Raw genomic sequence first — 27987 nt, forward strand, 5'->3', positions numbered from 1 at the left:
ATAATTTGAATTTTATTTATTGAGTTATTTAAGAATCAAATATTTTTTATAATCACAATTTCAACAAATAAATGCTTATACAAACACATTTATAATTGATAATATTCTCTATATACACTCAAAAATCAATGTTAATATTGCACCTATATGAATGGAAAATATAATGTTTCAATACATGATTTATTGATATTATAAAATATATATATTATATTTGCATTACGCATAAACAAAAAAGCGACCCGTGCAAGTGCACGGGTACACTGGTAGTTTATAAAAAAAAATAGCTCAAAAATGCTTAGAGTGAATCTGAATGATCTATTTAGTAGAATAAATCAGGGGAATATGTCTATTGTCTCATAAAAGTGTAAGTATGACTTATGATTGATTGAAAAAATATATTTAAATTAAAAATTTAATAATATACATTTCTTACCGATCATAAATAATAGTACATAAAGTGATATACTTTTTCATACAGAAAATATTCATTATAAAATCACTGTTTAGTTTTTTAAGATTGACTTCCCATTTTATTCTTTGGCCATTCTCTCTAGGGTTGTGTTTAACAAAGTTAGACATAAAATAAAATAGGGAAAAAAGTTTGCACCCCTTCTCATTAGGCTAGGCCATATCAATTTTCCTGTTTTGCCCACCCTTTTAGTTTATATTATTTAAGCTTTATTTGGAAGTGTGGTTTTGAAAGAGAAGGATAATTCTGGAAAGTATTCTCATTGTTTGAGAATTGGGTACAGGAAAATGGAAAAATTTGGAATTTTCCAAAACCATTCGTATATTTATTCTTAAAGTTCTCCCAATTTGAGTTTTTTGAAGATAAAATGTCAAAATAATTAAATATTTTTAATAAGATTATATTTCATTTTTCATTGTTAATTACATTTTTAAATTAAAAAATAAAAAGTATTCTTACATTATAATTAATTTACATTCTCCATTTAAATTTCATATTTCCAAACAACGAATATAATTGTCTTCATTTTTCCTTTCATTCCTCTCTATTCCTAACCCGAGGAGTTTGATGAATGAAAAATGAAAGTTTGAAATGGATTCTCAAACTTTAAATATGAAAATATCTAAATATATTTAGTAAAATTATATCCCCTTCCTCTTCCTCTCACTTCTTAACTCTTTCATCTCTCATTCTCTATCCCCTATAATTCTCAAAGATAGGATATATAAAATTAGTAAAAGATAAAATAAATATACTAAAAACTCATATACTATTTTAATAATTCACCATGATTAAATATGATTTTATAATTCACCTAATATAGTCAAAACTCATACCCTCATCTACCAAAATTTAAGATTTTATAATCCGTGATATAAATCTATAAAATTTATACATTATCACTGTAATAATTTACACACAATCATACATTACCCATCATTCATTTGAAATAATTTTTTTGAAAAATCAATAATAATAACATATGATTTGTGGGTGATGTAGTGAAAACTCATACACTATAAGTATACTCACTTTTCTCTCTATTAAATATCAAATAAATACTTAATTTATTACTTTTAAGATATGCTTTAGATTGATATTAAGATTTCAGACAAAAATACAGGAAACCAAAATTAAATATCCCCTCTTTTATTAGAGTTTTATAATGGGGTTCAATTTAAGGATATTTGGCCTCCCCTTTAAAATTTTAGTGTTCTCGTCTAACTATATGAAAAATTGAAAGGCACTTAATTACTTGTCTATTTTTACTAGAACTGAAAATTTTGTACTTTATAAGTCTCTATTTGTTATGTGTATCATGTAATCCCTGAAGCCACTCATGCACCCGCGTGGCACCTGATTCTACTTTCCATTTCTTTTGCTCCCTCTCTCATGCAAAATGCGAATGCATGTTTCTTCAATCTCTCTCTCTCTCTCTCTGAATGCCATTCATTACAAATCGGATCTTACACTAATGACCGAGTCTCTTTCCCTCACACACCAATTCCCTTTTTTCTTTCACCGTAATGTTAGGGTTCTCACTTTTTCTTCTCCTTCTTTTCATTCCCAAATACTACTCCTTCTGCCTTCACTCCTCCATGGAGTTACGTTACACAAATTACTCTTCCACCTTATCGCTAAAATATTGCTCCGTTTCTCGACTCTAGTCTTTTTTTCACTTAACCGGAAATGGCACTTTTTCCCGCCAATTTTGTCTTCGCTTTCTTTCTGTTTTGTATCATACTCTCGCTCGGCTTCATGTAAGTCTCAAACCATTATTTATTTCCGTCTTTTCTGTTTTTCCGGTTGAATTTTAGTATATTCCATGATTTTTAGTTATTATTGTTTTTTGATGCACTTGTGTTAAGGATGCACTGGGTAAACAAGTTTTACTTGACTGACTTAAATATAGTATGTTTGTGGTATATTTTTAGGTTGATATAAATTTGAATTGTAATATTGTTGCTTTGATTGTTTGGAATTCAAATATCAGTGAGTGGTAGTGAATAGAATCCCATACTATTGTTTAAGCTTATTTTTTTCTTCATAAAAATGTTTGTTTTGATTTAAAAAATCATTTTTGAGTTTGGACATTTGCACCAATTGTTTTGGTTGAAATATTAAGAAAAGCAGAAGCTGCAACAACAAAAAAAGAGAAAAAAAGAAGCTATATTTTTCAGCTTCTCAAAAAATCACTGTGGTGGATTTACTTTTTTGTTAGCCTAAATAAATTTGCTTTAAATGAGGGCCATACAATTAGAAAAACCATATGTTCTGCAACAATGGTATAGTTCTACACTTGAAGGGGGAGATTGTTGGTTACTAGGCTATTAAAGTGAGTTAGTAGGAGTGGATAACTGAAGATGGGCTACATTGTTGTGAATACGGTTTTCGAACTAGCATCAACACTAATGACCTGCTACAAGTTCATAGGCCACATAAGGAATGCTCTTGCTCACTGTGTGTTATGTGTTATCAAAGGTTAGAAAATGGCATTCATCTTTTCCTTCAGTGTCATAGTGCACGCCAGATTTAGAGTAATCTGTTTAGAACTTTTGAGGTGTCTTTGGCCTTCATATATTGAAGCAGTTTCTAACCATTAACTTTCAAGGTTTTAAGAATAGTTAATAGTGTATCAATTCGTGCTGTTTTGGCTAACTTGTGTTGCACTTGGTTAGAATATATTTTTAGATTTTAGGTTTTCTTTTGGGCGTTTCTGCTTCTGGTTTCAGATATTTTTTTTGTTTTAAATGTTTGATTTACAAAGGGTTAGAAGGGCTCTTGTGCTTTTAGTTCTGAGGATATCCTATCATCTTCTTTGTTCTTTTATGTGTCCTCATGAATAATATTTATTCTTATATTCTTCTATTAAATAGCTCATATCAACTGCACTTGATTCATGAAGTCAAAGTCATACTGTTCTTCCACAGTTGTGTAGAGTGTAGACAACACAAGATTCTGTCTCCACATGTTTGTGTTATGTGTTTTAGAAGTTTGGAGAGCAGCAACCATCCCTTCTTACATTGTGAGGTTAATGGAGGTCTTTGGAATTGAAACTATAGGTTTAGATATAGAAGTAAAAAAGGGATACTCAAATAATAAATTATGTCGATGCTATTGTGAATGATGTGATAATATTACTCTGATACTATTGTGAATGATGTGATAATATTACTCTGAATGATATGATTTAAGAAAAACTGAATCATGGGAAAATGTTAGGGGTGGGAAGAAGTAGGAACTAGGAAATCCTACTGTCAAAAGAAGAGTACTCAATGGGGATGATGTCCTTGTGGCAATGTTTAAGGAGTATCCAAAATTCTATTGCCAAATTATATCACTTAATGAATTATATGCCAGTGTTTTCTTGCTCAGATGCAGTCTATGATTACATATATGTTTTATGATTGAGTGTTATGTCAACAGTACTTTATATTTATTATGGTATGTGCTTTATAGACTTAGCGTTTGAACTACCCTCTTACTTGATTTTCATATGCATCTTATAACAGATTTACTTGTGTGTTGCTGGTTTGGATTTTGAGCCGGATCTTGGGTGCATCTGTTGGATTTCGTGTTGGTGGATGTAACAGTTTAAGAGATGTGATAGTGAAGTTTAAAAAGGTTTTTCTTTGTCTTCATTCATTGCCTTATTCTTCTGTAAGAATTTTGAAGGGTGTTGGGGTGTTTTATTAGCCTACACCTTTATGCAGTGAAATTCACATAGTGATTGGATTTTATTACGGTAATTGGTACATATTTCATGACTAGGTAATTTTCTCCTTCTGAATTTCTGAAAATTTCATCTTAAATATAAATTTTCTTATTGTATCAAATCCCAAATTTCCCTCCACCTCAATAATGAGAAGGCTATGGTGATTACAATGCCCTATCCGGCCAACATTCTTCCTTCTGTTTAGCATATTTTTCATTCCCAAAAAAGTGGTGACAAATTAAATTCTGTAATTCTTCATAGTGTAGATAACTGTTTTTCAATCGTCACTTTCTAATCAGTTAAAACTTTCTTGAAACAAGACTTTGTTGCTTGCTTGTGTTGCTCTTCAATTCTCACATTGCTAGCTAATTGAGTTGTCCTTGACCCCCTCTCACCCGTTTATTCTTTTTTTTCCTGTGTTAGACAAGTTTCAGTTATTTTTTGATACAGAAAATAAGATGTTCCATCTTTACTACAAAGCAGTCATCTTCATGGGTCTTTTTTTATTGCAACATTGGTTTAGTGTACTGTCTGGGAGATTTTTTTCTTGAATTAGCCATGTGACATGCTGCTCAAAGTTGTTTAATCACCCCTTTCCCATATCTATTCCTAAATTGTTGATTGTCTTTCTTTGCATTTTTCCACCAATGAGTTTTCCTTCAGCTTCAGTAACCTATAGGCAACCTGATTCAGTTGATCTGGCTTTCCTTTACACAGCCAACTCTCTGGATCCTAGTCAAAATCCTATGTTTTTATTCTAACGAGTTGTCATGTTTGTTTATGTCATCAAACTTGTGTCCCTATGGCCCCACAGAAATATATCATGTTGATTCATTACATGTACAGGGTGCAGTGGAATCTGTATCTATTGGTGAAATTAAGCTCAGCTTATGCCATGCATCAATCAACCTTGGTGTGGGTTTTAGTTACTGGGATCCAAAGCTGCAATTGTTAATATGCAACTTAGAAGTTGTTATGGGTCCTTCCAGTAAAAGTCCTGGGAAGAAGAAAACTCGGAAATCCCGTACCCGTGTTTTAAGCAGGGGGAAGTGGATAATTATAGGCAACATTGCAAGATGTTTGTCAGTTTGTTTAAGAGATTTGGTTCTGAAGGTATGCATCTCCATATCATTGTCATTTTCTTTTTGTTTGGTCAAAGACATGTTGGCATATTTTCAAATTCAATACTGGCCTCTGTCTGTGTCTTTGTTTAACTGTGTGTAGAATGTGATAACATTAAACATGACCGTTGCCCTGTTAGATCATTAAATGTAGTGTATTTTGTTAAATAATACAAACCTTGGTACACCATGTGCCTTTTTCATCCAACTCATAACTTATTTTCTTTTTCCTTTCTACCGGGATCTTAGTAGAAAATCTCCTTTGGGTCACTGAGAGTCTAGTTTAAATGTTGCAGACACCTAAATGTACTGTTCAGATCAGGCAGTTTAATGTGGATATATCTAAAGATGGTGGATGCAAGTCAGATTTGTCTGTTATGGTACAAATATTTCCCATTGTTGTTCACATTGGTGAGCCTCGAGTTAGTTGTGATCAGTCATCTAATTTTAGTGGTGGAGGATGCAGTGCTTCTAACCAGGCATCTATTGCTGCTATAGAAAAGTCTTCTGCTCCTTTTATATGTGAAAAATTCTCTGTCTCGTGTGAATTTGGTCATGATAGGTATTATTCTTCACTATGTACATTTTTCGAATATTAATGTTGCGTTCGTTGGAGTGGTGTTTTGAGAAGTTTGTGTATGATATTCATATGCTGTATGGTATAAACCTTATGGTTGAATGCGGTCGGAGTTTTCTAGGGATAAACTTCAACTGCGGGGGAAGATTCCAGTATGCACGTGGTGTACTGTGCACCTCTTAGCTGTGTACTAAACTAATAGAAACAGGCAGTTAAATATGCAAATGTCTCATGGTTGATCCCAAATTTGAAAACCGACTATAAGCTTCTTTTGTTAAACATATGTCAAATGGAACTCGCTTCTTAATTTTTTTATTTGCAGCTGATCATCTGTTGCTCACATAGAAAGAGGCTTCTTGTTTTATTTGTTTTCCCCCTTTACAATTTTTATAGATGACCTGTTATTTGGCAAATGAAAAAAAATCACTTGTCTTTGTATTCTGTACTATTGTAGGATCACCTGACTTTCCTGATTTTTATTTTTATCTTTCAATAGCCTCTCAGTTGTTTTTATTTTCCCTTATGGACACAGGGGAGCAGGTTTGATTATTAAGGATGTGGACATTCTTTGCGGAGAGGTCAGTGTGAATTTGAATGATGGATTGTTTGTTAAAAGAAAGAGTTCATTGGAATCTCCTGGCTCTGACAGAAAAATAGGGACAAGTGCTGATTCTACGACCATGAAACAGCCGTCCAAGAAGCAGCAAGCATTTGCAAGCTTCAGTTCCATGTTTCCTGAAAAGGTTTGAGATATAAAATCCTTTAATTATCATTTTTTTGTAAGACCTCTTTTCCAATCATTATTGCGCTATGGTATAGTGGTCATGTATTCTAGACAGCTTCACCACTTAGTTGGAAGGTGCATACACAGTACCTAACTTTCCCCAAACCCCACAGTTGAGGAACCTTACATTCTGAGAGAAGGGAAAATAAATGCAAAGGATGATATCCTCCCCAAACACCAGAAAAAGGAAAACACATAAGCAGCATGGAAGTACATCAGTATAATACTAATTTAAGTGTATTAAGTATCACCTGTTGAAGCTTGCTTAAACAGTATCTTCAGTATCAGTCATGCTTCATTATTATTTTTATGGTCTTAAATTTGTCAGGATATCAGGAGATTAGAGCTATAGAACATACTGTCAACAAGGACAGGCAGACATGAATTCTGTATTTTGCTGAAATCTGTGACCTATATTTTATATTTATTTCTAATCACTTTTCTTCTTTTATAAAAAATAACATGACTTGATTGAAATAGGTGTTTTCTCCATTGACATCTTTTCTTTCTTCAATAAAATAAGGAATTTATTTAGACGAAGTGGAGATGATTACAAAGAGGAGTTAGGAAGATGAAGTCATCCATACACATTAAATTTAGAACAGGACAAACAAAGAGAATAACGTAATCCTATCCCAGAGGAGCTGCTCATCCAAAGAAAGCTCCTTAAAGATGCTAGAATTGCGCTTCAATCACATACACCACAGAGTGGCATAGATTCCACTCTGCATAAGAATTTGGCTTCTTTCCTTCTCCCAAAACCTGTAAAGGCAGTCAGCAGAAACTGGTCCAAGTATCTAGGGCAAAGCCAACACTCTCCTAAAATTCCAAACAAAGCATTCCATTAAAATAAATAGTTCCAGAGTATTGCAAGAACAAAATCAGGAACTGATTTCAAGCTTGCACCACATTATGCTGTCCATAAATATCTTTCATCATATCAGTGTGTCTAACAGCACCTCCTTTTAAAGATAACAAGATGAAGGAACAACCAGATAGTGTATATGGGAATCTTAATCAATTAAGAATTTTTGGTCTACGTAAATAACATCTAGATTTGATGAACATGCTAAACAAATTATAACTGAATCATGTAATTATGCAAATAATGTTTTGTATTTATTACATTGGCTCTATATAAACATGTCTCCACCATATAGTTGAAACACATGGATTTCATTATGTCTCATTTTCTCTTCAAAAGAAAAATAATCGCTTCCTGAAAGTATGGAAGTCGTTGGTATCCTTTTTATGGTAAACTTTTAATTCTCAATGAAAAGTTAGTCACTGTCTTTCAGAGTATTCTTATGTATGATTCTTTGGTTTGACATTCTGGTCTGGCTGTGCATTCTTTGTTTCTCCCATTTATTCCTTTAACATACAAGCATGGATGCTTGTGTAGCACTTCTGGGGTCTGTTCTTTTCCAGTGATTGACCTTCTTTCTGTAATCATTCTTTCTTTTCATCAATAATTTTTCTTCTTCTTTCAGATAATTTTTTTGTCTAGATATCAGCTTCAACTTTCAACTTAGTTGAATCTTATGTGTAGATATTCTAGCCATCAAAAGTTTCCTCTTTTCCCCATTGTTATTGGCATTTAGTCTAACCAATCCAGAACTGTCAGTGGATCCTATATTCTTTGATTCTGGAGAATACTGGACCATCTAATCAGTAAAATGCATCATATCATCACTTCATTAGTTTATCTTACTGTTAGCTTGTGTGATATAGTGACATGTCTTTGTGCAGTCTTTCCCCAACGTTTATGCTCTTTACATGGTTCATTGATTATTAGTTTCCTTGGTCAGTTTTAGCTTTTCAATGATCTTGTTATAAATGTCAACTTAGATATTGCAAAGTGTGAGTATTCAAGGAACTTATAATACTTTTAATGTCAACTGTGGAATTATACTTGCTATTATAGGTCAGCTTCTATCTGCCAAAGCTGGACGTGAGTTTTTTGCATCGTGAATATGGTCTTTCTGTTGAAAATGATATCGCAGGCATTCAATTGAAAAGCTTCAAATCACGATCTATTGGGGATGTTGGGGAGAGTGCACGACTTGATTTTCAACTGGAGCTTAATGAAATTCATGTATGATGCCAATCTATTTTGTTAAAGCTCTTGCAGATGATTTCCACTTTCCCACTTTACTTCTTACTAAGAACTTTTGTTTACCCATTGATATTACAGCTTCTTAGAGAAGCTGGTTCTTCCATCCTAGAGATACTGAAGGTGGATTTGGTCTCTTTTGTGCGTGTCTCAGTACAGGTATGTTATTTGCAATCCACACTAGGCAACTTTGTATGTCAGTAAAATTTGTATTCTGTTGTGTTCACTCCCATTTGGAAAGATCTTTTGACATCAAAAGAAATAAAGTTGTAAATTACGATTTATATAGAGGAACTTGTTGAAGTCTTATGACCTTTAATAACCAGCTGAGGCTTTTTCAGGGGCTACACATTGAGTAGTTTTATGCATGAATTATCATGCAAGGATACTGTTAGATATAAATTTATTCATTGCCTTGACATGCCTATAACAAGTCTATTGGATAGTGTGGAACATATTGAAATGACCATAATCAAGTATCATCCTTAGGAATTGATTGTCTGTTACCATATCACAAAGTTAACAACTTTTTAGACTCGTGCGTGGCATGAAATAAGTTCAATAAACATAGAAGTAATAAATAAAAGCAAGTAAATATCCACGGTTTTGTTTAGACAAACAAACACTTTAAAAAAAGGCTCTGACAAAAATAAATATGCTAGGGTCGCAATTTCATCCAATTATAAATTTGGGTTTTTCATAGTCAAAGAACTCTTTTGAATTACCGAAAACCTAATTATCCTTATCTTAATTCACTTGTTGAAGATTGATTTCTCTTAAGTGGTTACCCAAATTCCTTTGGTGAACCAACCCAATCAAACCCCATCAACTAGACTAATGTCTTAGGTTAAGTCAATAAAGGTTGATGTTTATGCAGAATGGGATTTTAAGCACAACCACATTAACCAAACTTTCTATCCCTAGATTAACCTAATTGTTGGTAATAAATGCAAGAGTCGCACTTACTATTCCTAGGATATAAATGAGCTCGCAGAACTAATGAATGATGACCAAACATTCAGTAGTGTATTAGGGATAAGAAAAAGATACATTGTGTCAAGACAAATTGTTTATAGAGTAAGTAGGGGTGGTAATATTATCCTCTAGTCAATTATCCTTCAAATCTATAGCTAATTATTTTCATCCAATCAATCCACTTAAACTAATGAGTGAGATCCAGTGAATATTTCTAAAGTTGGATGGATTGTTCAACAACATACAACCTTTAATCTCACTAAGTGGGGCCGGCTACATTGATCGAATGATGCCATAATGCTCTACTATAAATTATGTTAATGACAAAACATTGATTTCTCAATATTTTTCAATCGTTTCATCTATGTTTTTTTTGTTTCCCTATTCCTCTAAAAATTGGACTAACCCCAATTTGATCTACTCTCATTAATGAGGCCTTCTAACGATTTTCTCCACACATGTCCAAACCACCTAATGCACGATTCTACCATACTTTCTACAATAGGAGTTACTCCAACATCTCCCTAATGCAACATTTTCATCTTCACTAACATGAATTTTATTCTCTTGTTGACATTTTACCATCCAACATTTAATCTCAGATAAGATTGCATGTCTTCTAGTTGTGCGGTAAAGTTGAATTTGAATGGATTATGATCCAACCAAAATATCCATTGAATACCAAACCCAAAAACACCAAAACTTTGTGTTTTTTATCAACCAAAAAAACTCCACACTTTATTTTTTGCAGTCAATATCCCAACCTTAGCCTGTTGGGAAGTAAACCTTACGTTGTAAGCCTCACTCTCCTAGACATAGTTTAAATACCTATTGGAATACTTTTCTCATTGGCAATTGCTTTTGAGATAGAACGTTAACATAACCGAGCCCTAGAGTCACTTTTCCCAAATCCGGATGGGTTGATTTATCACCCAAAAGTGATTTTCTAAAAAGCATTTTTGAAGTGTTTTTTACATGATTTTTGAAAACAATTTTTTGGAAATGTACTTTTTAAAAGTAATTTTGACTGATAATTAAAAAAAAAAAATCTATCCCTCCATTCTATTAAAATGGATTGATTGAAATCTGTCATTGTTAAATTATGTACAGATTGAATGTTTTAAGTCATCCAAGTATTAGAGAATCCAGCCAACCGTAAATTTTAAACATATCGGCTAGATTCTCTGACCCAGAGATCTAAAACGAAGATAAATCTTCATCATTTATCAACTCTTACTTCCACTGAATATGCCAGCTAAACCATTTTTGTAGTTTGTATTATCTTACTGTGTTGTTCATTAGTTAGGAACTGTGAATTATACGCCATTTTATTATTATAATATGTGCCAAGTGCCAACTTATCATCTTTTTTGGGTTCTACAGCCACTCTCACCTGTTAGAGCTGAAACTGAGATCAAGTTTGGAGGTTTACAGTGCAACATCATAATGAGCAGGTTAAAGCCTTGGTTGCTTCTCCATGGGTCCAAGAAGAAAAAAGTGGTACTTCGGGAAGAAACTCCTGCTGTTGTAAAACCCCAATCAACTGAAAGCAAGCCCATCATGTGGACATGCAACGTGTCAGCTCCTGAGATGACAATAATGCTTTTCAATTTGGCTGGTACTCAAGTGTATCATGTAAGTATTTGCAAAGTTGCATATTTGTCATTATTTTGTGAGCCAAAAGTGTTAGAAAGTTGTGGCATTCATCCTGGAAGCTGTTTTCAATATATGCTAAAGCTCTCACATTCTTTAATGTACAACCAAGTTTTTTATGATGTGATTTTTACATGTTCTAACTCTTTAAATTAAATGACCTGCTAGATTTCTTGTCTGCAATGGTGACTTGAACTTTTAAGGACTAACTATTTCAACAGCTTGTGATTTTAGGAAATTTGGTCCTTGACATGGTATTTAGAGAGTCTATGACTAAGTGACTATAATTTCAATCCTTGCTGCTCCATTCTTCACAGCTAAATTAAATTTCTGCACATGGTGAGATGGGTTTGTGCTCTGTCACCATTGTCCATGCTTCGAGGCCAAAGGGCTCTTTGGTGATGGGGCACCATGAGAAATATAAAACCAATTCTTACTCCTCTATACCTAATAGCTTAGACTTTTAAAAGAGTTGGTCTTTGACAGAAGTATTAGGTTCATATTTAGTGTTGAAAATATGTCTGTAAATATCACTGTTCATTCTTGGCAATGTTGGCCAAAAAGAGCTGAGAGCTCATCAAATATCTTTGAGCCCCACCCCACAAAAAAATAAATAATAGAAAGAACAGCTAGAATAAAAGGATAAAAGCATAATGAGGTTATCTAATTGCTCTTTTGACATTTAGCCTGAACAGATCATGTATTTGAAACCTGAAAATTTTGCTCTGATGATTTTACTGTAAACAATTGGAAACTAAGAGTCTGCATTAGTAAACTATTCTGAAGAAGAGTTAGTATATAATATCTGAGTTTTGAATTTTTAGTGTCTTTGTTTTGAGAGGATATCTTTTTGCAATACACAGTGATGCACTAACATAAAAAACATAAGCTTAAAGATCAAGTCGTCTTAATATTTTGGTTGTGTTATGATTTTGAGATGAAAGAAAGTAGAATACTCATAAACTTTTTCTAAATTCTAAAACATCCTAATTTTAGTAAGGGTTCAAATAGAACACATCATCTTGAAATCAAAAGTAAATTAAATATTAAAATCATTTAATCATTAGGTTTATACTTTCATGATGCTAGTGCATCCTGCACTACCTTTGTTCCTCCTCAATTTTATCTCTAGCAAAAAAATCATTTATAAAAATTTCTTGAATATTATGGTTTTGTGCAGCCATACTTCTAGGTTTTTCATGTTACTGTCTCTGACACCTTAAAAAAGAATGCCTGGGGTGAAGATGGAGGCTGTCCATGGGTCTAAATGTTGAATAGAACATACTGGTGTATAATTATTATTATTTTGCCTCTTAATTTGTATGTTCAACAACATGCATTTTAGATGTATGTTCAATCATTATAAACTTCTAGAAGAGATAGATATTTGTAAACAGCTATTGTTTTTGAGTCTTTTGTTGGAATGATACTTAATTGATGATTCCCATCATAGGAAATCTATGGGTGGTTTGTTTGGATCTTTAAATTCCTTTATTTATGTCATTATATCTCCAATGTTAATTCTTTACATTCTATTGTTTTGCATGAAGTTGTCCTTATTAGACCTTTTTGTGATTCTATGTTATTTAAATATTTGAGTAAAGACATTCATTGCAAAGAACCTATCTACTGCTTTCCAAATCCAGGGTTGCTTACAGTCGTCACATGTGTTTGCAAACAATATTTCGAATATGGGGACTACAGTACATGTTGAAGTTGGTGAATTAAATCTCCGTTCGCCTGATGAATATCAAGAATCCCTGAATGAAAGTGTTTTTGGTGTGGAATCAAATTCGGGTTCCATTATTCATATCAAAAAGGTTAGTTTGGATTGGGGCAAAAAGGACATGAAATCTTCTCCAGAAGATGGTCCTAGGTGTATGCTAGGTTTATCAGTTGACGTGACTGGCATGGGTGTTTATCTAACCTTCAAACGAGTAGAATCATTAATATCAACAGTGATACCCTTTCAAGCTCTATTGAAAAAACTATCTGCTTCAAAGAAAAAATCAACTCAGAGCCAGGGGCGTTTATCAAAAACTTCAGGGAAAGGAACTAAAATTTTGAAATGCAATCTTGAACTGTGTTCTGTATATGTATTGGGGGAGACAGGATTGGAAAATACAGATGTTCTAGATCCCAAGCGAGTTAATTATGGTTCACAGGGCGGTAGAGTTATAATAGATTTGTCAGCAGATGGTACCCCACGCACTGCAAGCATAATATCCACTGTCTCTAATGAATACCAGAAGTTGAAGTACTCTATCTCTCTTGAAATCCGCCATTTTAAGTTGTGCGTGAACAAGGAGAAACAGTCCACTCAGATGGAACTAGAAAGGGCCAGATCTATCTATCAGGAATATATGGAAGAAAGTAGGCCTGTAACAAAGGTGGACTTATTTGATATTCAAAATGCTAAGTTTGTCCAGCGCTCGGGTGGTCGTGGAGAAAATGCTGCCTGCTCTCTTTTCAGTTCCACTGACATTAATGTGAGGTGGGAGCCTGATGTACATCTATCACTAATTGAACTTGTCCTCCAGCTGAAGCTAGCGGTACACAGTAAGAAGCTTGAGGAGTGTGGTAATGAACAGCTGGGAGATCTGTCTAATATGAGAGACGCTAATAGGAAAAATGAAGCTACTGTAGAATCAGGGCATCTGGAAAAGAAGAAAAAGAAAGCATCTATTTTTGCTATTGATGTGGAAATGTTAACCTTGTCAGCTGAGCTTGGAGATGGAGTTGATGCTATGATTCAGGTGCAATCAATTTTCTCTGAGAATGCTTCTATAGGATTGCTCTTCGAAGGACTCATGTTTAGTTTTAATGGAGCCAGAATCTTCAAGAGTAGTCGGATGCAAATTTCACGAATTCCTAGTAAATCTACTTGTGCATCGGATGCAAAGGGACCTGTAGCCACTACATGGGATTGGGTAATTCAAGGTCTTAATGTTCACATTTGTTTGCCATTCAGATTGGAATTGCGTGCTATCGATGATGCCCTTGAGGACATGTTGCGAGCTTTGAAACTCATTATTGCTGCCAAGACTAAATTGATTTTTCCTGTGAAGAAAGAGACTTCTAAAGTTAAAAAACCCAGTTCAGTAAAATTTGGATGCGTAAAGTTTTTCATACGCAAATTAGCATTTGATATTGAAGAGGAACCAATGCAGGGATGGCTTGATGAACACTATCAGCTGTTGAAGAAGGAAGCTGGTGAGTTGGTTGTCAGGTTGAACTTTCTAGATGAATTTATATCAAAGGCTAATCAGGGTCCAAAATCTACTGATGACACCAATAATTCTTCTCAAGAAAGAAAGGTTATTTTTAATGATGTTGAGGTTGATATAAGTAATTCTTCAACTATTGAATCCATGAGAGAAGAGCTTTATAGACGTTCATTCCGATCATATTACCAGGCATGCCAGAACCTAGTGTTATCTGAAGGGTCAGGTGCTTGTAAAGATGGTTTTCAAGCTGGTTTCAAACCTAGTGCTTCAAGGTCTTCTCTTCTTTCAATATCGGCATTAGACTTAGATGTAACCTTGACAAAAATTGACGGTGGAGATGATGGGATGATTGAAGTTATTAAGAAGCTTGATCCTGCCTGTCTTGAAAATGATATACCATTTTCCCGACTGTTCGGGTCAAACATTCTCTTAAATACAAGTTCTCTTGTGATACAGCTTCGGGATTACACATTTCCTCTTTTATCTGCAAGTTCTGGTAAATGTGAAGGTCGTATTGTGTTGGCTCAGCAGGTAAATATTAAGAAAGCTAATTTTGTCATTCTTCTATATATCGTTTTATTTATGTTGATTGCATATTGTGGTCATCCTTCAATTAAGAATATAAAGCTAACATATAGAATCATGATCTGGAATTGATCCTGTCAATAATTGATTGTTACATATCCATATGAATGTATATGTTTCCTGTTTCTTTCTTTTTTAAAAGAAAGAAACCAGTTACTCAAAATGGCCTACTGGGTTTTTTATTTTACCCTATTTTGGGGACGAACAGAATAACCAGACTGATAATATTTTTTGGTCGTTATTCTTTTATTTGTATGAATTAGGCAACTAGTTTTCAACCTCAAATGCGCCAAGATGTCTATGTTGGGAGATGGAGAAAGGTGTGCATGCTTCGATCAGCTAGCGGTACCACTCCACCAATGAAGACATACTCAGATTTGCCATTACATTTTCAGAAAGGCGAAGTGTCATTTGGGGTGGGTTATGAACCAGTTTTTGCTGATATCAGTTATGCCTTCACTGTGGTGCTACGTAGGGCTAATCTAAGTGTTAAGAAACCTGGCCCACTTATTATTCCACCGAAAAACGAGCGGAGTTTGCCATGGTGGGATGACATGAGAAATTACATCCATGGAAAAATTTCCTTATTATTTTCTGAAACTAGATGGTATATATTGGCAAGTACGGATCCTTATGAAAAGCTTGATAAACTTCTAATCACGAGCAGTTCTATGGAAATTCACCAGTCAGATGGTCGTGTTATTCTTTCTGCCAGAGATTTCAAGATTTTATTGAGTAGTTTGGAGAGTTTGGCAAATAAATGTGGTTCCAAAATTCCAACAGGTGTTTCTAGTGCATTTCTGGAAGTCCCAGAATTTACTGTTGATGTTACAATGGACTGGGATTGTGACTCTGGCAATCCATTGAATCATTTTTTATTTGCACTTCCAATTGAGGGGAAACCACGTGAGAAAATATTTGATCCCTTCAGATCCACTTCTCTGTCCCTTCGATGGAACATATCTCTTAGTTCCTTTCTTCCTTCAATCGAAAAACAGTCCCCATCCTCCATTGCAAGAGATAGCATTGAAGGGGATGGTACTGCACAGCATCCTACTCGCATTGCTCATGATGTTTCAGCTGCTTCCCCTACAGTGAAACTTGGTGCTCATGATCTAGCATGGATTGTAAGATTCTGGAACTTGAACTACCTTCCTCCACATAAATTGCGTTTTTTCTCCCGTTGGCCTCGTTTTGGAGTTCCACGAATTGTCAGATCAGGCAATCTTTCCCTAGATAAAGTGATGACTGAATTTATGATCCGTATAGATTCCACACCAACCTGTATAAAGAATATGCCCTTACATGATGATGATCCAGCAAAAGGATTGACATTCATGATGACAAAGCTGAAGTTTGAATTATGTTTTGGCAGGGGAAAGCAAAAGTTTACTTTTGAAAGCAAGCGTGACCTTCTTGATCTTGTATACCTAGGTATTGACCTTCATATGCCCAAGGTTTTCTTAAATAAAGAGGACTGCACCAGTGTTGCTAAATTAGTTGGCATGACACCGAAATCCTCACAACCTGTATCTGAAGACAAAATCATCCCTGAAAAAGGTTGCATGACACAGAAAAGTTGTGATGATGGGTTTCTGTTATCATGTGATTACTTTACTATAAGAAGACAGTCTCCCAAGGCTGATCCTGCTACATTATTAGCCTGGCAAGAAGCAGGAAGACGAAATGTTGAGATGACCTGTGCACGGTCAGAGTTTGGAAATAAGAGCGAAGCTGATGAGAATATGCAGTCTGACCCAAGTGATGACGACGGGTACAATGTGGTAATAGCTGACAATTGTCAGCGAGTGTTTGTCTATGGTCTCAAGCTTTTGTGGACTATTGAAAACAGAGATGGTATTTGTTCCTGGGTTCTTGGTCTGTCCAAAGCCGCTGCACCTCCCAAGCCTTCCCCTTCCCGGCAGTACGCACAGAGAAAATTACTTGAGGAAAATAAGCAGCATGATGGAGTTGAAACCCATCAAGATGATGCCGCTGAAGTGATACAAGATGATGCAGCTGAAACCCATCAAGATGATAAAGCTGAAACCCATCAAGACGATGGAGCTAAAACCCATCAAGATGGTGAAGCTGAAATCAATCAAGATGGTGGAGCTCAAATCAATCAAGATGGTGGAGCTGTAATCAATCAAGATGGTGGACCTGAAATCCACCAAGACGATGTTTCTAAGCGCCTTCTCACTGGCAACAGCTCAGATTCTCCCTCTGCTCAGCCTGTCGGAACTTCTGGATCATTTTCATCCCCACCAAGTTTGGTTAAGGCAGATAACTCGCCACCTGGTATGTTCATATGCTTCAATAAATTGTGGCATCTGCTATCAGTTTGGACATGCAAATTAGATCAGAGACTTGTACCATATAAAACAAATAAATACATAATATGGTGTCTGTCACTAAATCCTTGAGTTATTTTTGTTAAGCACCATTTTTATAAGTACTTTCTCGCATGTCCGTAGATCCTTGAGTTATTTCGTTAAATGCCATTTGTTCTTGAAGTATTTTTACTGAGTTTTTCCCTCCTCTGTTATTTCCCTTTTTGGTCTTTTGCTAGATAAAAATGAAAATACAGATGATTCAATGGAGGGGACTCGACACTTCATGGTGAATGTTATTGAACCACAGTTTAATCTTCACTCCGAAGATGCAAATGTAAGTTTGAAAAAAATACTTGTGCATTTTGAGTTGAGCTTTAAAAGTAGAAACTTCTATTTTCAAAAATAATAATTTCTTGTGTCAGGCCCCCCAACTCACGTCTAAATGTCTACTATAGAAAAGTTTTTCTGTCAGGCACACCTGAACTTGGTTCCCCTTTTCTTATTTCATCTGTTATACTTTATTTATTCATAAATTGCAGAAAAATGCCAATATTATGATGCAGTGTTCTACTTTTTATCCCTGTGACACATCACTATTTGATCAGTCTGATCAGATGAAATTTGCAAAAGAGTGTGCCAACTTATGTATGTATTCATACTTATACAGGGTCGGTTTTTGCTTGCTGCTGCAAGTGGACGTGCTTTAGCACAGTCGTTTCATTCAGTTCTTCGTGTTGGTTATGAGATGATTGAAAAAGCAGTTGGCACTAAAGATGTACATAGTGGTGGATACGAACCTGAAATTGCATGGAAAAGAATGGAGTTGTCTGTTATGCTGGAGCATGTTCAGGCCCATGTTGCGCCAACTGATGTTGATCCTGGGGCTGGAGTGCAGTGGCTTCCCAAAATTCGCAGAGGCTCTCCAAAAGTAATGCGTACTGGTGCTCTTCTTGAGAGAGTTTTTATGCCATGTGATATGTACTTTCGGTACACAAGGCACAAAGGGGGTACTCCAGAACTGAAGGTGGGATTTTTTTATAACAGTCATGGATATCCTAACCCATCATCATATCTATGTCTGGATTTTATTTTCTTAGTAGATGCATGGATTCCTAGACATGCATTTCTTAAAAGAGTACTGGTTGTCATTTGTCATGGCTATGGTGGTCAATATTCTGTTTCAAATCCATATTTTAACTTTCTGCTTCAGGTGAAGCCCTTGAAGGAGCTCACGTTCAATTCTCATAATATAACAGCAACAATGACATCTCGTCAGTTTCAGGTCATGCTGGATGTTTTGAGCAATCTTCTCTTTGCACGCCTTCCAAAGTATTGATAATCCCTCTTGCTTTCTACTTATTCTAAAATATAAATCTATTTTTATTTGCTTACCTTCTTTAAACACTGAATGTATTTTTATATCACTTATTATATCAAATAGTCGAAGTTCTATTGTTAATGTCTACACAGGTAGGATCAGTATCATTTTGATAGAAATTCACATGGATATTGCAGAAAACTGGGATATTACCCAGAAATTGAAATAAGAAAGAAACACAGTGAAAATTTATACTACTAGTCTAGTTCTTTGAGGAAATAGCTTCCTTCAATACGTTGATCCTAAACTGAGTTATTGTTGACCTCCTCTTGTTTCTTCCCTTATTTCTTACACTTATTGACCTTAACACTATCATGCCACCTGCCACATGTGCAGGGGCGTTACCATTCAGATCTCAAAATGAGAGTCACACATATTCCATTTTCTCCCATGCAAGGCTCATCCTTTGTTATCGTATCATTTCTTCCAATTGTATACCATAGGACCATGTTGATAAACCAACCATAAGCAGTATATACTTTAAACACATTGAATCTTCAACCTGCACTGATGATTGAGAACTTGTGTCTCAATTTATCCATCAACTTCTCGATCAGCTCTAGAGTGTCCCTCCATTCATCTCAAAACCGTCTAGGGCTCCCTAAGTGTGGAGGTCTGATGATACCAATTGATACAAACTGACACTGATAATACAATAGTTTTTTGTTGGTTTAGTTATTTGGCATGGCCAAGTTGCATAGTCAGCATTAACCTTTATATATTATCAACCTTGATACTTCTTTATTGGGGATAACGACCCAATGCAATGTTATGTTTATTGGCACTAGAATAGTTTCCTATTTAAATTTATTGCTCATTGACTGTTAAATTATTTATCAGTGAGGATGTTTCTTATTCATGGGTTTGGTTTTAATTTAGATAATCTAGGTAGTTAAATTATATGATCATTATCTTGATGCAGCAATCTCTTTTTTCCTTTTAAAAATTTAAACCCAAGATTTTCTATTTCTACATGAAAAGTCGTCTAACTGAGTATATTGTAAGAACTCAGGGCTCGAAAAAATAGCCTGTCACTTTCTGTTGAAGATGAGGAAGTTGAAGAGGAAGCAGATGAGGTGGTTCCTGATGGTGTTGAAGAGGTGGAAATTGCAAAAATCAACCTCGAAAAGAAAGAGAGGAATCAAAAGCTTATTCATAATGATATAATAAAATTTTCTCTTTGGAATGACACTTCTGGAGATATACTTCCAGAAAAGGAAGATGACTTGTGGATGATATTTGGTGGAAGAGCCCTTCTGGTAAGAAATGAATCGTATAAGCATTATTTAAAATGATGTGACTTTATGGTTTGAATCTAATTATATATGCTTGTTCTTTAAATTCTGGTGTTTCTATCTGCCACAAAGAAATCGGGCTAGTGCTCTGCCACAAAGAATATCTCTAATCTCTTACAATTTAGAAGTAATGTCTATGCCCAAATCTTTGGCATTGTCCCTTTGCCCAAAACCTCTGGAATTAGAATTGTAGCCTTATTTTAATTGTAATCACACACTATAAATTGATAGAGGCTCATTCGACATTGAGTTCATTGTCTGGTTTGATCAATTAACTTCATAGATATCATGATTAATTTATGGTTCTACTCATTACTCATTAGTTACATTGCCACAAGAATATTATATTATGACTTTCTGATCAAATTTATTTTGACATGTGTGGACTATTTTTGTAAGATCTAAAGGTGTCAACTAGAATATTATCACTATGACCTTCTGGTCAAACTTATTTTGAGATGTGTAGACTATCTTTTGTTTTTAAATGCTTATTTTAGTATATGACAAATTTGCACATGTAACCAAAGTAGTCCAACACTGGCAGGTCCAAGGACTAAAGAGAGAACTTGTAAGTGCAAAAATATCTAGAAAGGAAGCATATGCAGCATTAAGGGTGGAAATGCATAAAGCTGCACAGCAACGGCTAATGGAGAAAGAGAAGCACAAAAGTCCTTCCTATGCTATGCGCATATCATTGCAAATTAACAAAGTTGTTTGGAGCATGCTTGTTGATGGTAAATCGTTTGCTGAAGCAGAGATTAATGACATGGTACGAAATAATTTGCATACCTTAAGCTATTTCCCCTCTCTCTGTATTTCCTTCAAAAACTCAGTGAGACCACTGAACATTTTTTTCTTACTAAGTATGAACTAATGTCTCACATCATATACCAACTCTGGTTTCATATTTATTAGGTAGTTTATAATAGTTTCCTACTTTAAGATTTGGATTTTCTCCATAGAATATGGAAGGCATTTCAACACATCTCATAGTCTTGTTCTACCTTAGTAGCTATTGAATCTGGGGATTTCTTTTTCCTGAATTTTATGGGAAACAAAGGAAAACGTTACAGTGATCTTTTCCAGTTGTTCTTTCTTTCCCTTGTCCTCATGCCCAAGCATGGTAGTTCCTTTCTAGTCTGTAATTTTATGACAGTTATAATTTATTTAATTTTATTCATCTCAATTTGCAAGAGTATGCTAATTCAGTTTCATTCAACCAACCACTCAGATCTACGACTTCGACCGAGATTACAAGGATGTAGGCATTTCTCAGTTTACAACAAAATATCTTGTTTTCAAGAACTGCCTGCCTAACGCCAAGTCTGATACAATTTTGTCAGCATGGAATCCCCCAGCTGAATGGGGAAAGTATGTAATATTTTCTGGTCTTCTCTTGATCTTATTGGTGCTTCCAAGTTGATTTTCTGGTATTTACTGCTTTTCTGTCAATTTCTTAATTGTTGAGGTAGGTTATATATGCTGATTAGTTTTTAAGTCCAAGTTCATCACCCCCTCCACATTACTCTCTTTAACAGCCACTCTCTCTCATGCAAAAGAAAAGGAATGAAGTATTAAAAAAAGATCTACCACATCAGTCATGGGATAGTATAACTAAACTATATCGAAACTGCACTTAGTATAGGACAAACTGTCCATCTTCATACTGGACCTTTATAGAAAATATTAAATCCTACTTTCTTTTGGTGTTTTCCTTATCTTCTGGATATCTTCATAATGGATGTTTGTTTCGTTTTATGTTCCATCAGAAAAGTGATGCTTCGAGTTGATGCGAGACAGGGAGCTCCAAAAGATGGAAGCTCTCCCTTTGAACTTTTCCAGGTAAGGATTTCCTTTCTCTGGTCCTTAAAAGTAGGAAAGTCGAATACAGAACAATTGAATTCATCCCTTCTTACTCTAATTTGGATTTTTTTCTTGTTCTTAATGGAAATTGCTTAAAATTGAGACCATATGTAGTAATTTGATAGTTTTGCTATGTTCTGAGGATTTGAAAGTAGTATGAGAATGGATTTATATGGCACTAACATTTTAAAGCTTGCACATTAATATGTCATCAGTAGCTTCTATACATCGATAGACTCTTAAGTAGTATTAAGATTGGTGTCTTTTGAAATAAAGTTTCCTGGTTAACTTTTTCAACAAAGGCTGCAAAGGAAGAATAAAATTAGAGTAAATACTCATTTCAGTCCCTTATGTTTTTCGACCTTACCACTTTGGCCCCTCAAAAATTGAAAAGCCCAAAATGACCCTAAAAAATTGAAAAGCCCAAAATGGCCCCCACAAATTTCAAATACGGGTAAATTAGTCCTTTTTAGGGTCAAGTTAATCCCTATCAGGTATTGTAAAACATGCTAAAAATGACTAATTTGACCACCATTTAAAAATTTTTGGGACCATTTTGGGTTTTTCAATTTTTGAGGGACCAAATTGGTAAGGTCGAAAAATACGAGAGACTGAAATGAGTATTTACTCGTAAATTATAAATATAGACAGAAAATGCTAAATCTTCACTGTCTAGATTTCTTTGCTATATGGGGAATTTATGCTCACTTTTTCATAGAATTTTAGAAGAAATAAGGATGACAATGATGGTTTTAAATTGTTAACCACAATTTAAATGTATCCTCCTTAGACCCCACTAGGTGGGAACTGCAATAACAATCCCAATATTGTGGTTTTTGTGTTGTCCACAACTCCATTGAGACTACACTTGTGGGTTTGCCGCCACATCTGCTGCATTTCCCCTCAATTACGGTAAATGCAATACAGGTACTATTATAATACTACAATGTGAGTTTGTACTTGTGTGGTGTATTTTTCCAATGGAAATTACTCTTCCTGTGTTCCATAGAAGAAGATTATTCTGTCATGCAAGAAGCAGTTGTCAAGGCTTTAACCAGAATAGGATTATGTTTTTATCTAACATGATAGTGGGGGTGGGGGCTACCATTCAATCAATATGGTCAAGCATTCCTGGAGGGTTAGGCTAATAACCGTTTCTAAAAAAAGTAATGCTGATTAAGCACTGCATTACCAATGATATTCCATTTATCCATTGTATAAAGATCTGGGGAACTGTTGATATTGAGTACAAAAGGAATGAGCTCAACATAGAATATTATTTATGATATATTTTCTTGGAATGTCAAGACTTTTGCAGTTTGTTTCCTAAAATCAAAATAATTTACACTATAGGTGGATATATATCCCCTAAAGATCTATTTGACAGAGGCGATGTACAGAATGATGTGGGGATATTTCTTCCCAGGAGAAGAACGAGATTCACAGCGCCGGCAGGTTAGTTTTGAATTTCAAATTTTGTTAACTTGTTTACACAACCAAGGCTCTTAAATGATTATTTATGCAGGAGGTTTGGAAGGTTTCAACCACAGCTGGTGCAAGGCGTGTAAAGAAAGGTTCATCAGTCCATGAAGCCTCTGCTTCAAGCAGTCACTCCAAGAAAGAGTCCGAGGCCTCATCCAAATCTTCCTTCACATCAATGCTATTTCCTTCGTCCAGTCAGCCTTCTGTCCCTGCTGATTCAGCTCGAGTGAGACTTCGATGAATTGTCTAATACACTATATATGGTTATCAAGTAATAATATTAATAGCATCAGGGATGCTAACGCTGAGCTGCTGCTGCTGCTGTATTGGTTGGGAAACTGGGGATGAACATAGATTCTTTCCTTTTTTGATCTCTTGTTATCCTAGTTTATGATATTTTTAGATAATAAATAGATTTATTATAAGGAGTTTGGTAACATACTAACATTCTTGCAGGCATCCAAAGCACAAAATACCAAACCAAACCCCGGTACTGGTTCAACCTCCGAGTTGAGAAGGACATCTTCTTCTGACAGAACATGGGAAGAGACTGTGGCAGAATCTGTAGCTGATGAACTTGTCTTACAAAGTGTTCCTTCCCCTCAGAAAGTCCCATTTGACTCTAATGAGAAACAAGATGAGGCATCTAAGACTAAATCAAAAGATTCCAAAGGTGTCAAAGCTGGTGGTTCATCTCATGAAGAAAAAAAGGTGGCTAAATCACAGGAAGAGAAGAGATCTAGGCCACAAAAGATGATGGAGTTTCATGACATCAAAATTAGTCAGGTAGCTAGTTTTGGACCGCACAATGAAGTTTACACTTGTCAACTACTGCGACTTATGTTTCAATTATTCAGATTTCAGGTAAATATTATGTATTCTTTCTTGTAGGTTGAATTATTGGTGACGTATGAAGGGCAAAGATTTGTTGTGAACGATCTGAAATTATTGATGGATCAGTTTCACCGAGTCGAGTTTACTGGGACTTGGCGAAGACTGTTCTCACGAGTTAAGAAACACATCATTTGGGGAGTCCTAAAGTCTGTGACTGGAATGCAGGTGATAGCTGATGAATAACTTATTATTTTCTCCTTTCATTTTATTGTTAATGTCTATATACTTTTGGTGGTTTCATTTGTAGACATACGTGCCATTCTCATTTGTAGACATACGTGCCATTCTCACCAGCCTCTGGAAATGTATAAGAACATTCTAAAACAAACTTGAGTGAAACTATTATTTTTATGATTCCCTTTAAAGTGTCCTTCGCCAACTAATAAAATCGTATTATGTTAGTTGCAGTGGTTTGCAAGTTGAGAATCTTTAACTGTTTCTAATCAATTCATTTTAATGTCTTTTTGTCATGCAATCATGTAGGTTAAGAAATTTAAAGACAAAGGTCAGAGTCAGCCCACTGCGGCTAGTGGTCCTGAAATTGACCTTAATATTGACAATGAAAGCCAGGCAGCAAAATCTAATCAGCATCCACCAACTTGGCCAAAGCGTCCAAATGATGGAGCAGGTGATGGATTTGTAACATCTGTTAGAGGAGTATTTCATACACAACGACGCAAAGCAAAGGCATTTGTGCTCAGAACAATGAGAGGCGAAGAAGAGAATGATTTTCAAGGAGACTTGAGTGAAAATGATGTAGAGATCTCTCCTTTTGCTAGGCAGCTCACGATCATGAAAGCTAAAAAGCTTATTAAGCGTCACACTAAGAAGTTCCACAACAAAGGAAAAAAAGGTTTATTCTTGTGTCACTTCCATGTTATTGCTTTTTGACTAAATATTCATTGATTTGTGGACAATTTTTTTTTAATTTGAATTAAGATAAAAGAGAATAATAATTATTAGCAAGAAAGGAGATAATATATTATGAGTAGGATAAGAAATCCTCCTCAAAGAAAAATGACCAGGGAAAAATAACTAGCCATAATGGCTCTGGAATGCAATGAAGTTTCTAATCTCTTTACTGGTCAGTTATAGAAACTCACTTGAAACAACCATGAGCCTGCACCGAAGAGAATACATGAACACTATCCTATCCTCTGAAAACGTAACACGGTGTTTGGTTCAAAGGAGGGGAGGATTTTAATGAAAGGGAGGGGAGGGAAAATATATTTCCTTGTTTGGTTTGGTTAAAGAGGAGGGGAGGGGAGGAGAAATGACCACTATTCTCCCTCCCCTTGTTTGGTTGAGTGGGGAAGTTAAAAAACGCTTTAGTACTTTTCCTTCCCCTAAAAAAATCCACTTTTGGGGGAAAGCAAAAATGGGATGAAGGGATTTAGGGATCATTATTTTCCTTCCCCTCCCCTCTAAATTTCTGAACCAAACAAGGGATTATTATAATCCCTCTCTTTACTTCCCCTTCCCTCCAGTCCCCTCAAACCAAGACAATTAAAAATATGTGTGTTCATCTCTAACACCAAAGACTGCAAAAGCAGCTATTGCCTTAAGGTCAGCCTCCTAATTCTGGCTAAAACCTTTAATTGATCAATGAGAAACTGCGCCAAGGTGAAAGGATACACCCAATGCTCATGATCAATCCCAAATAGATTCTCCATTATATGGGCTATTGTTGGTGAACAAGATCTAAGAAAGAGCTGTTTTGGTATGTTATTAAGTACTGATGGCTAAACGGGGAGTCATAAGGTGGTCTGATGATTGGGGTGAAGGGTTTAAGGAAAGAAGTGAAGTAGGTTATGGGTTCGAGTCTCACCGTTCGAGTCTCACCCACGACAAATTAAAAAAAAGGTGGTTATTAGATGGTTTGATGGTTAGTGTGAGTTAGAGACTCGGAAAGTGACTTGCAGGGAAGTGCACCAAAAAAATCAAAGGGAATTCTCCTATCTGAATTGGAGGATATATGAGTAGAAAGTAAGGCATGATGGACTCTTAATTCACTGTTTCTATATCATTTCATTGGATTCAGATTGATATACTCAAGTTTCTACATATTAGAACTCATATTTAGTATCAATAGAACAAAAATAGTATGTTCTACCTCAGGATTGCCATTTAAAGTTTTAAATTGTTTTCCACATGTTATATCCTCTATGATTGTCTATCCTACACTTTTTCAATTGTGGTTATATATTTGTTTTATTTTAGTACTTTCAACACCCTAAGTTAGGATCAAATTGGCTTCTTGAATCTAACCCTTAAAGCAAGCGCACAATACTTTTCCTATCTGGCTGTAACTCCTCTTCGAGGCTATTATGAAAGTGTACCTAAAGCACACTACTCTCCATCTTAAAACATTGAAGGAGTGTGAATTCCACTTCTTTTGCTACGAAAATAGATGGAGGTCTTCATTTAGCTTAGGCTTGAAAATTAAATACTTCATAGCTATGCGGTATTTGGTGAAATTTGTCTTGCATTTGAAAATAAATCTGAGTCAAACACCATACTTCATACTTTACTGTCTGATCTATCTGATTTATCACTTCTATTCCAATCTTTTCTTGCTGACTTTATAACTTGAGGAGTGAATTGTCATTCTTTTACAGGTTCACCCTCGCAACAAAGTGAACCACTGCCACTGTCTCCAGGAGACATTGCATTTGACAGTGATTCTTCAAGTGGATCCTCATCCTTTGACGGTTTCGATGAATAGAAATGTTTTAGTTATCTAAAGAATTCTCCAGCTGAACTAGAAACACCTTTCATCTGATTCTTAAAATGACTAAAAGGATGCAATATCTTGACAAACATTCTTTCTCAATCAGGAGGTACCTCAAATGAGCATTTACGGAAAGACTTAAGAAGAGGGATGCCAATAATGTAAAGAGAACATAGGACTCAACATTTGGACAATACATCATTATTGCTAACTTTTATTCATTGTGTATTCTTGCCTTCTGGGCAAACCTCAGTCATTGGTAATAGAGCATTGCATCCATCTCGTTTTGTTGTATTTTCTCTTCCTTTTGGTGATCAAGAACCTTGAGTTCATGTCTTCTCTCTATAAACATTTTTCGGTTGTATATTCCTGTAGCTTCTGGCTAATATGCAATATTGTGCTCCTTAGGATTGACATGATTATCTTTTGTTAATTAGGATAAAAGTGATATTCTCAGATCTTATCATACAACCATACAGGTACTTCCAATATTTTATCTAGATTTAGGAACAAAAGTTAAAACATGTCTGAATGCAGCAAATAACAACATGTATGCCAAATATTACTCGCATATTTACAGAAATAAACAGCTTTGAAAGTACAAGAATTTATTTTTAGCTAGTGATGTAGAGTCTCTTAAATCCTTTAGACAAAACACAAATATGAACGCTTTGCTCTGTATCCCAAAACTCCATTGCATGAAATAGTAACGCATCAAAATTAGAAGTTTTTTGGAGTAACCAGCTCCTATTACTATATACGGTTAAGAAAATTGGTTAAGTGAAGGGG

General features: G+C 35.1%; 1 protein-coding gene across 5 annotated transcripts; it reads left to right on the top strand.

Annotated features, from left to right (window-relative positions):
• Window positions 1865-27562, top strand: LOC109360353 (protein SABRE-like). Of its 5 annotated transcripts, XM_019605168.1 has the most exons (23): window positions 1868-2229; window positions 3982-4093; window positions 5031-5297; window positions 5602-5867; window positions 6415-6625; window positions 8591-8761; window positions 8861-8938; window positions 11138-11389; window positions 13054-15165; window positions 15483-17520; window positions 17792-17889; window positions 18223-18579; window positions 18766-18884; window positions 19946-20192; window positions 20773-20997; window positions 21460-21599; window positions 21998-22070; window positions 23445-23546; window positions 23617-23799; window positions 24030-24359; window positions 24465-24632; window positions 24951-25320; window positions 27086-27562. In XM_019605168.1, exons 1-23 carry the CDS (start codon window positions 2159-2161, stop codon window positions 27190-27192), a joined length of 8097 nt encoding a protein of 2698 aa, XP_019460713.1. In that variant the 5' UTR covers window positions 1868-2158; the 3' UTR covers window positions 27193-27562. The 5 variants fall into 5 exon arrangements, 4 of the variants coding, with proteins under 4 accessions (XP_019460716.1, XP_019460713.1, XP_019460714.1 ...); XM_019605169.1 differs by lacking the exons at window positions 1868-2229; window positions 3982-4093 and adding an exon at window positions 4128-4240; XM_019605170.1 differs by lacking the exons at window positions 1868-2229; window positions 3982-4093; window positions 5031-5297 and having other exon boundaries at window positions 6415-6460; window positions 6532-6625.

This window comes from Lupinus angustifolius, chromosome LG11, assembly GCF_001865875.1.
Source record: "Lupinus angustifolius cultivar Tanjil chromosome LG11, LupAngTanjil_v1.0, whole genome shotgun sequence".
NCBI lineage: Eukaryota > Viridiplantae > Streptophyta > Magnoliopsida > Fabales > Fabaceae > Lupinus > Lupinus angustifolius.

Excerpts from the sequence above, each read along its gene's own strand:
- LOC109360353 (XM_019605168.1), top strand. The coding sequence starts at position 2,159 with ATGGCACTTTTTCCCGCCAATTTTGTCTTCGCTTTCTTTCTGTTTTGT. Across the intron at positions 8,939-11,137 it reads TTGTGCGTGTCTCAGTACAG|CCACTCTCACCTGTTAGAGC; the intron begins GTATGTTATTTG and ends TGGGTTCTACAG. Across the intron at positions 17,521-17,791 it reads GGCAGATAACTCGCCACCTG|ATAAAAATGAAAATACAGAT; the intron begins GTATGTTCATAT and ends GTCTTTTGCTAG.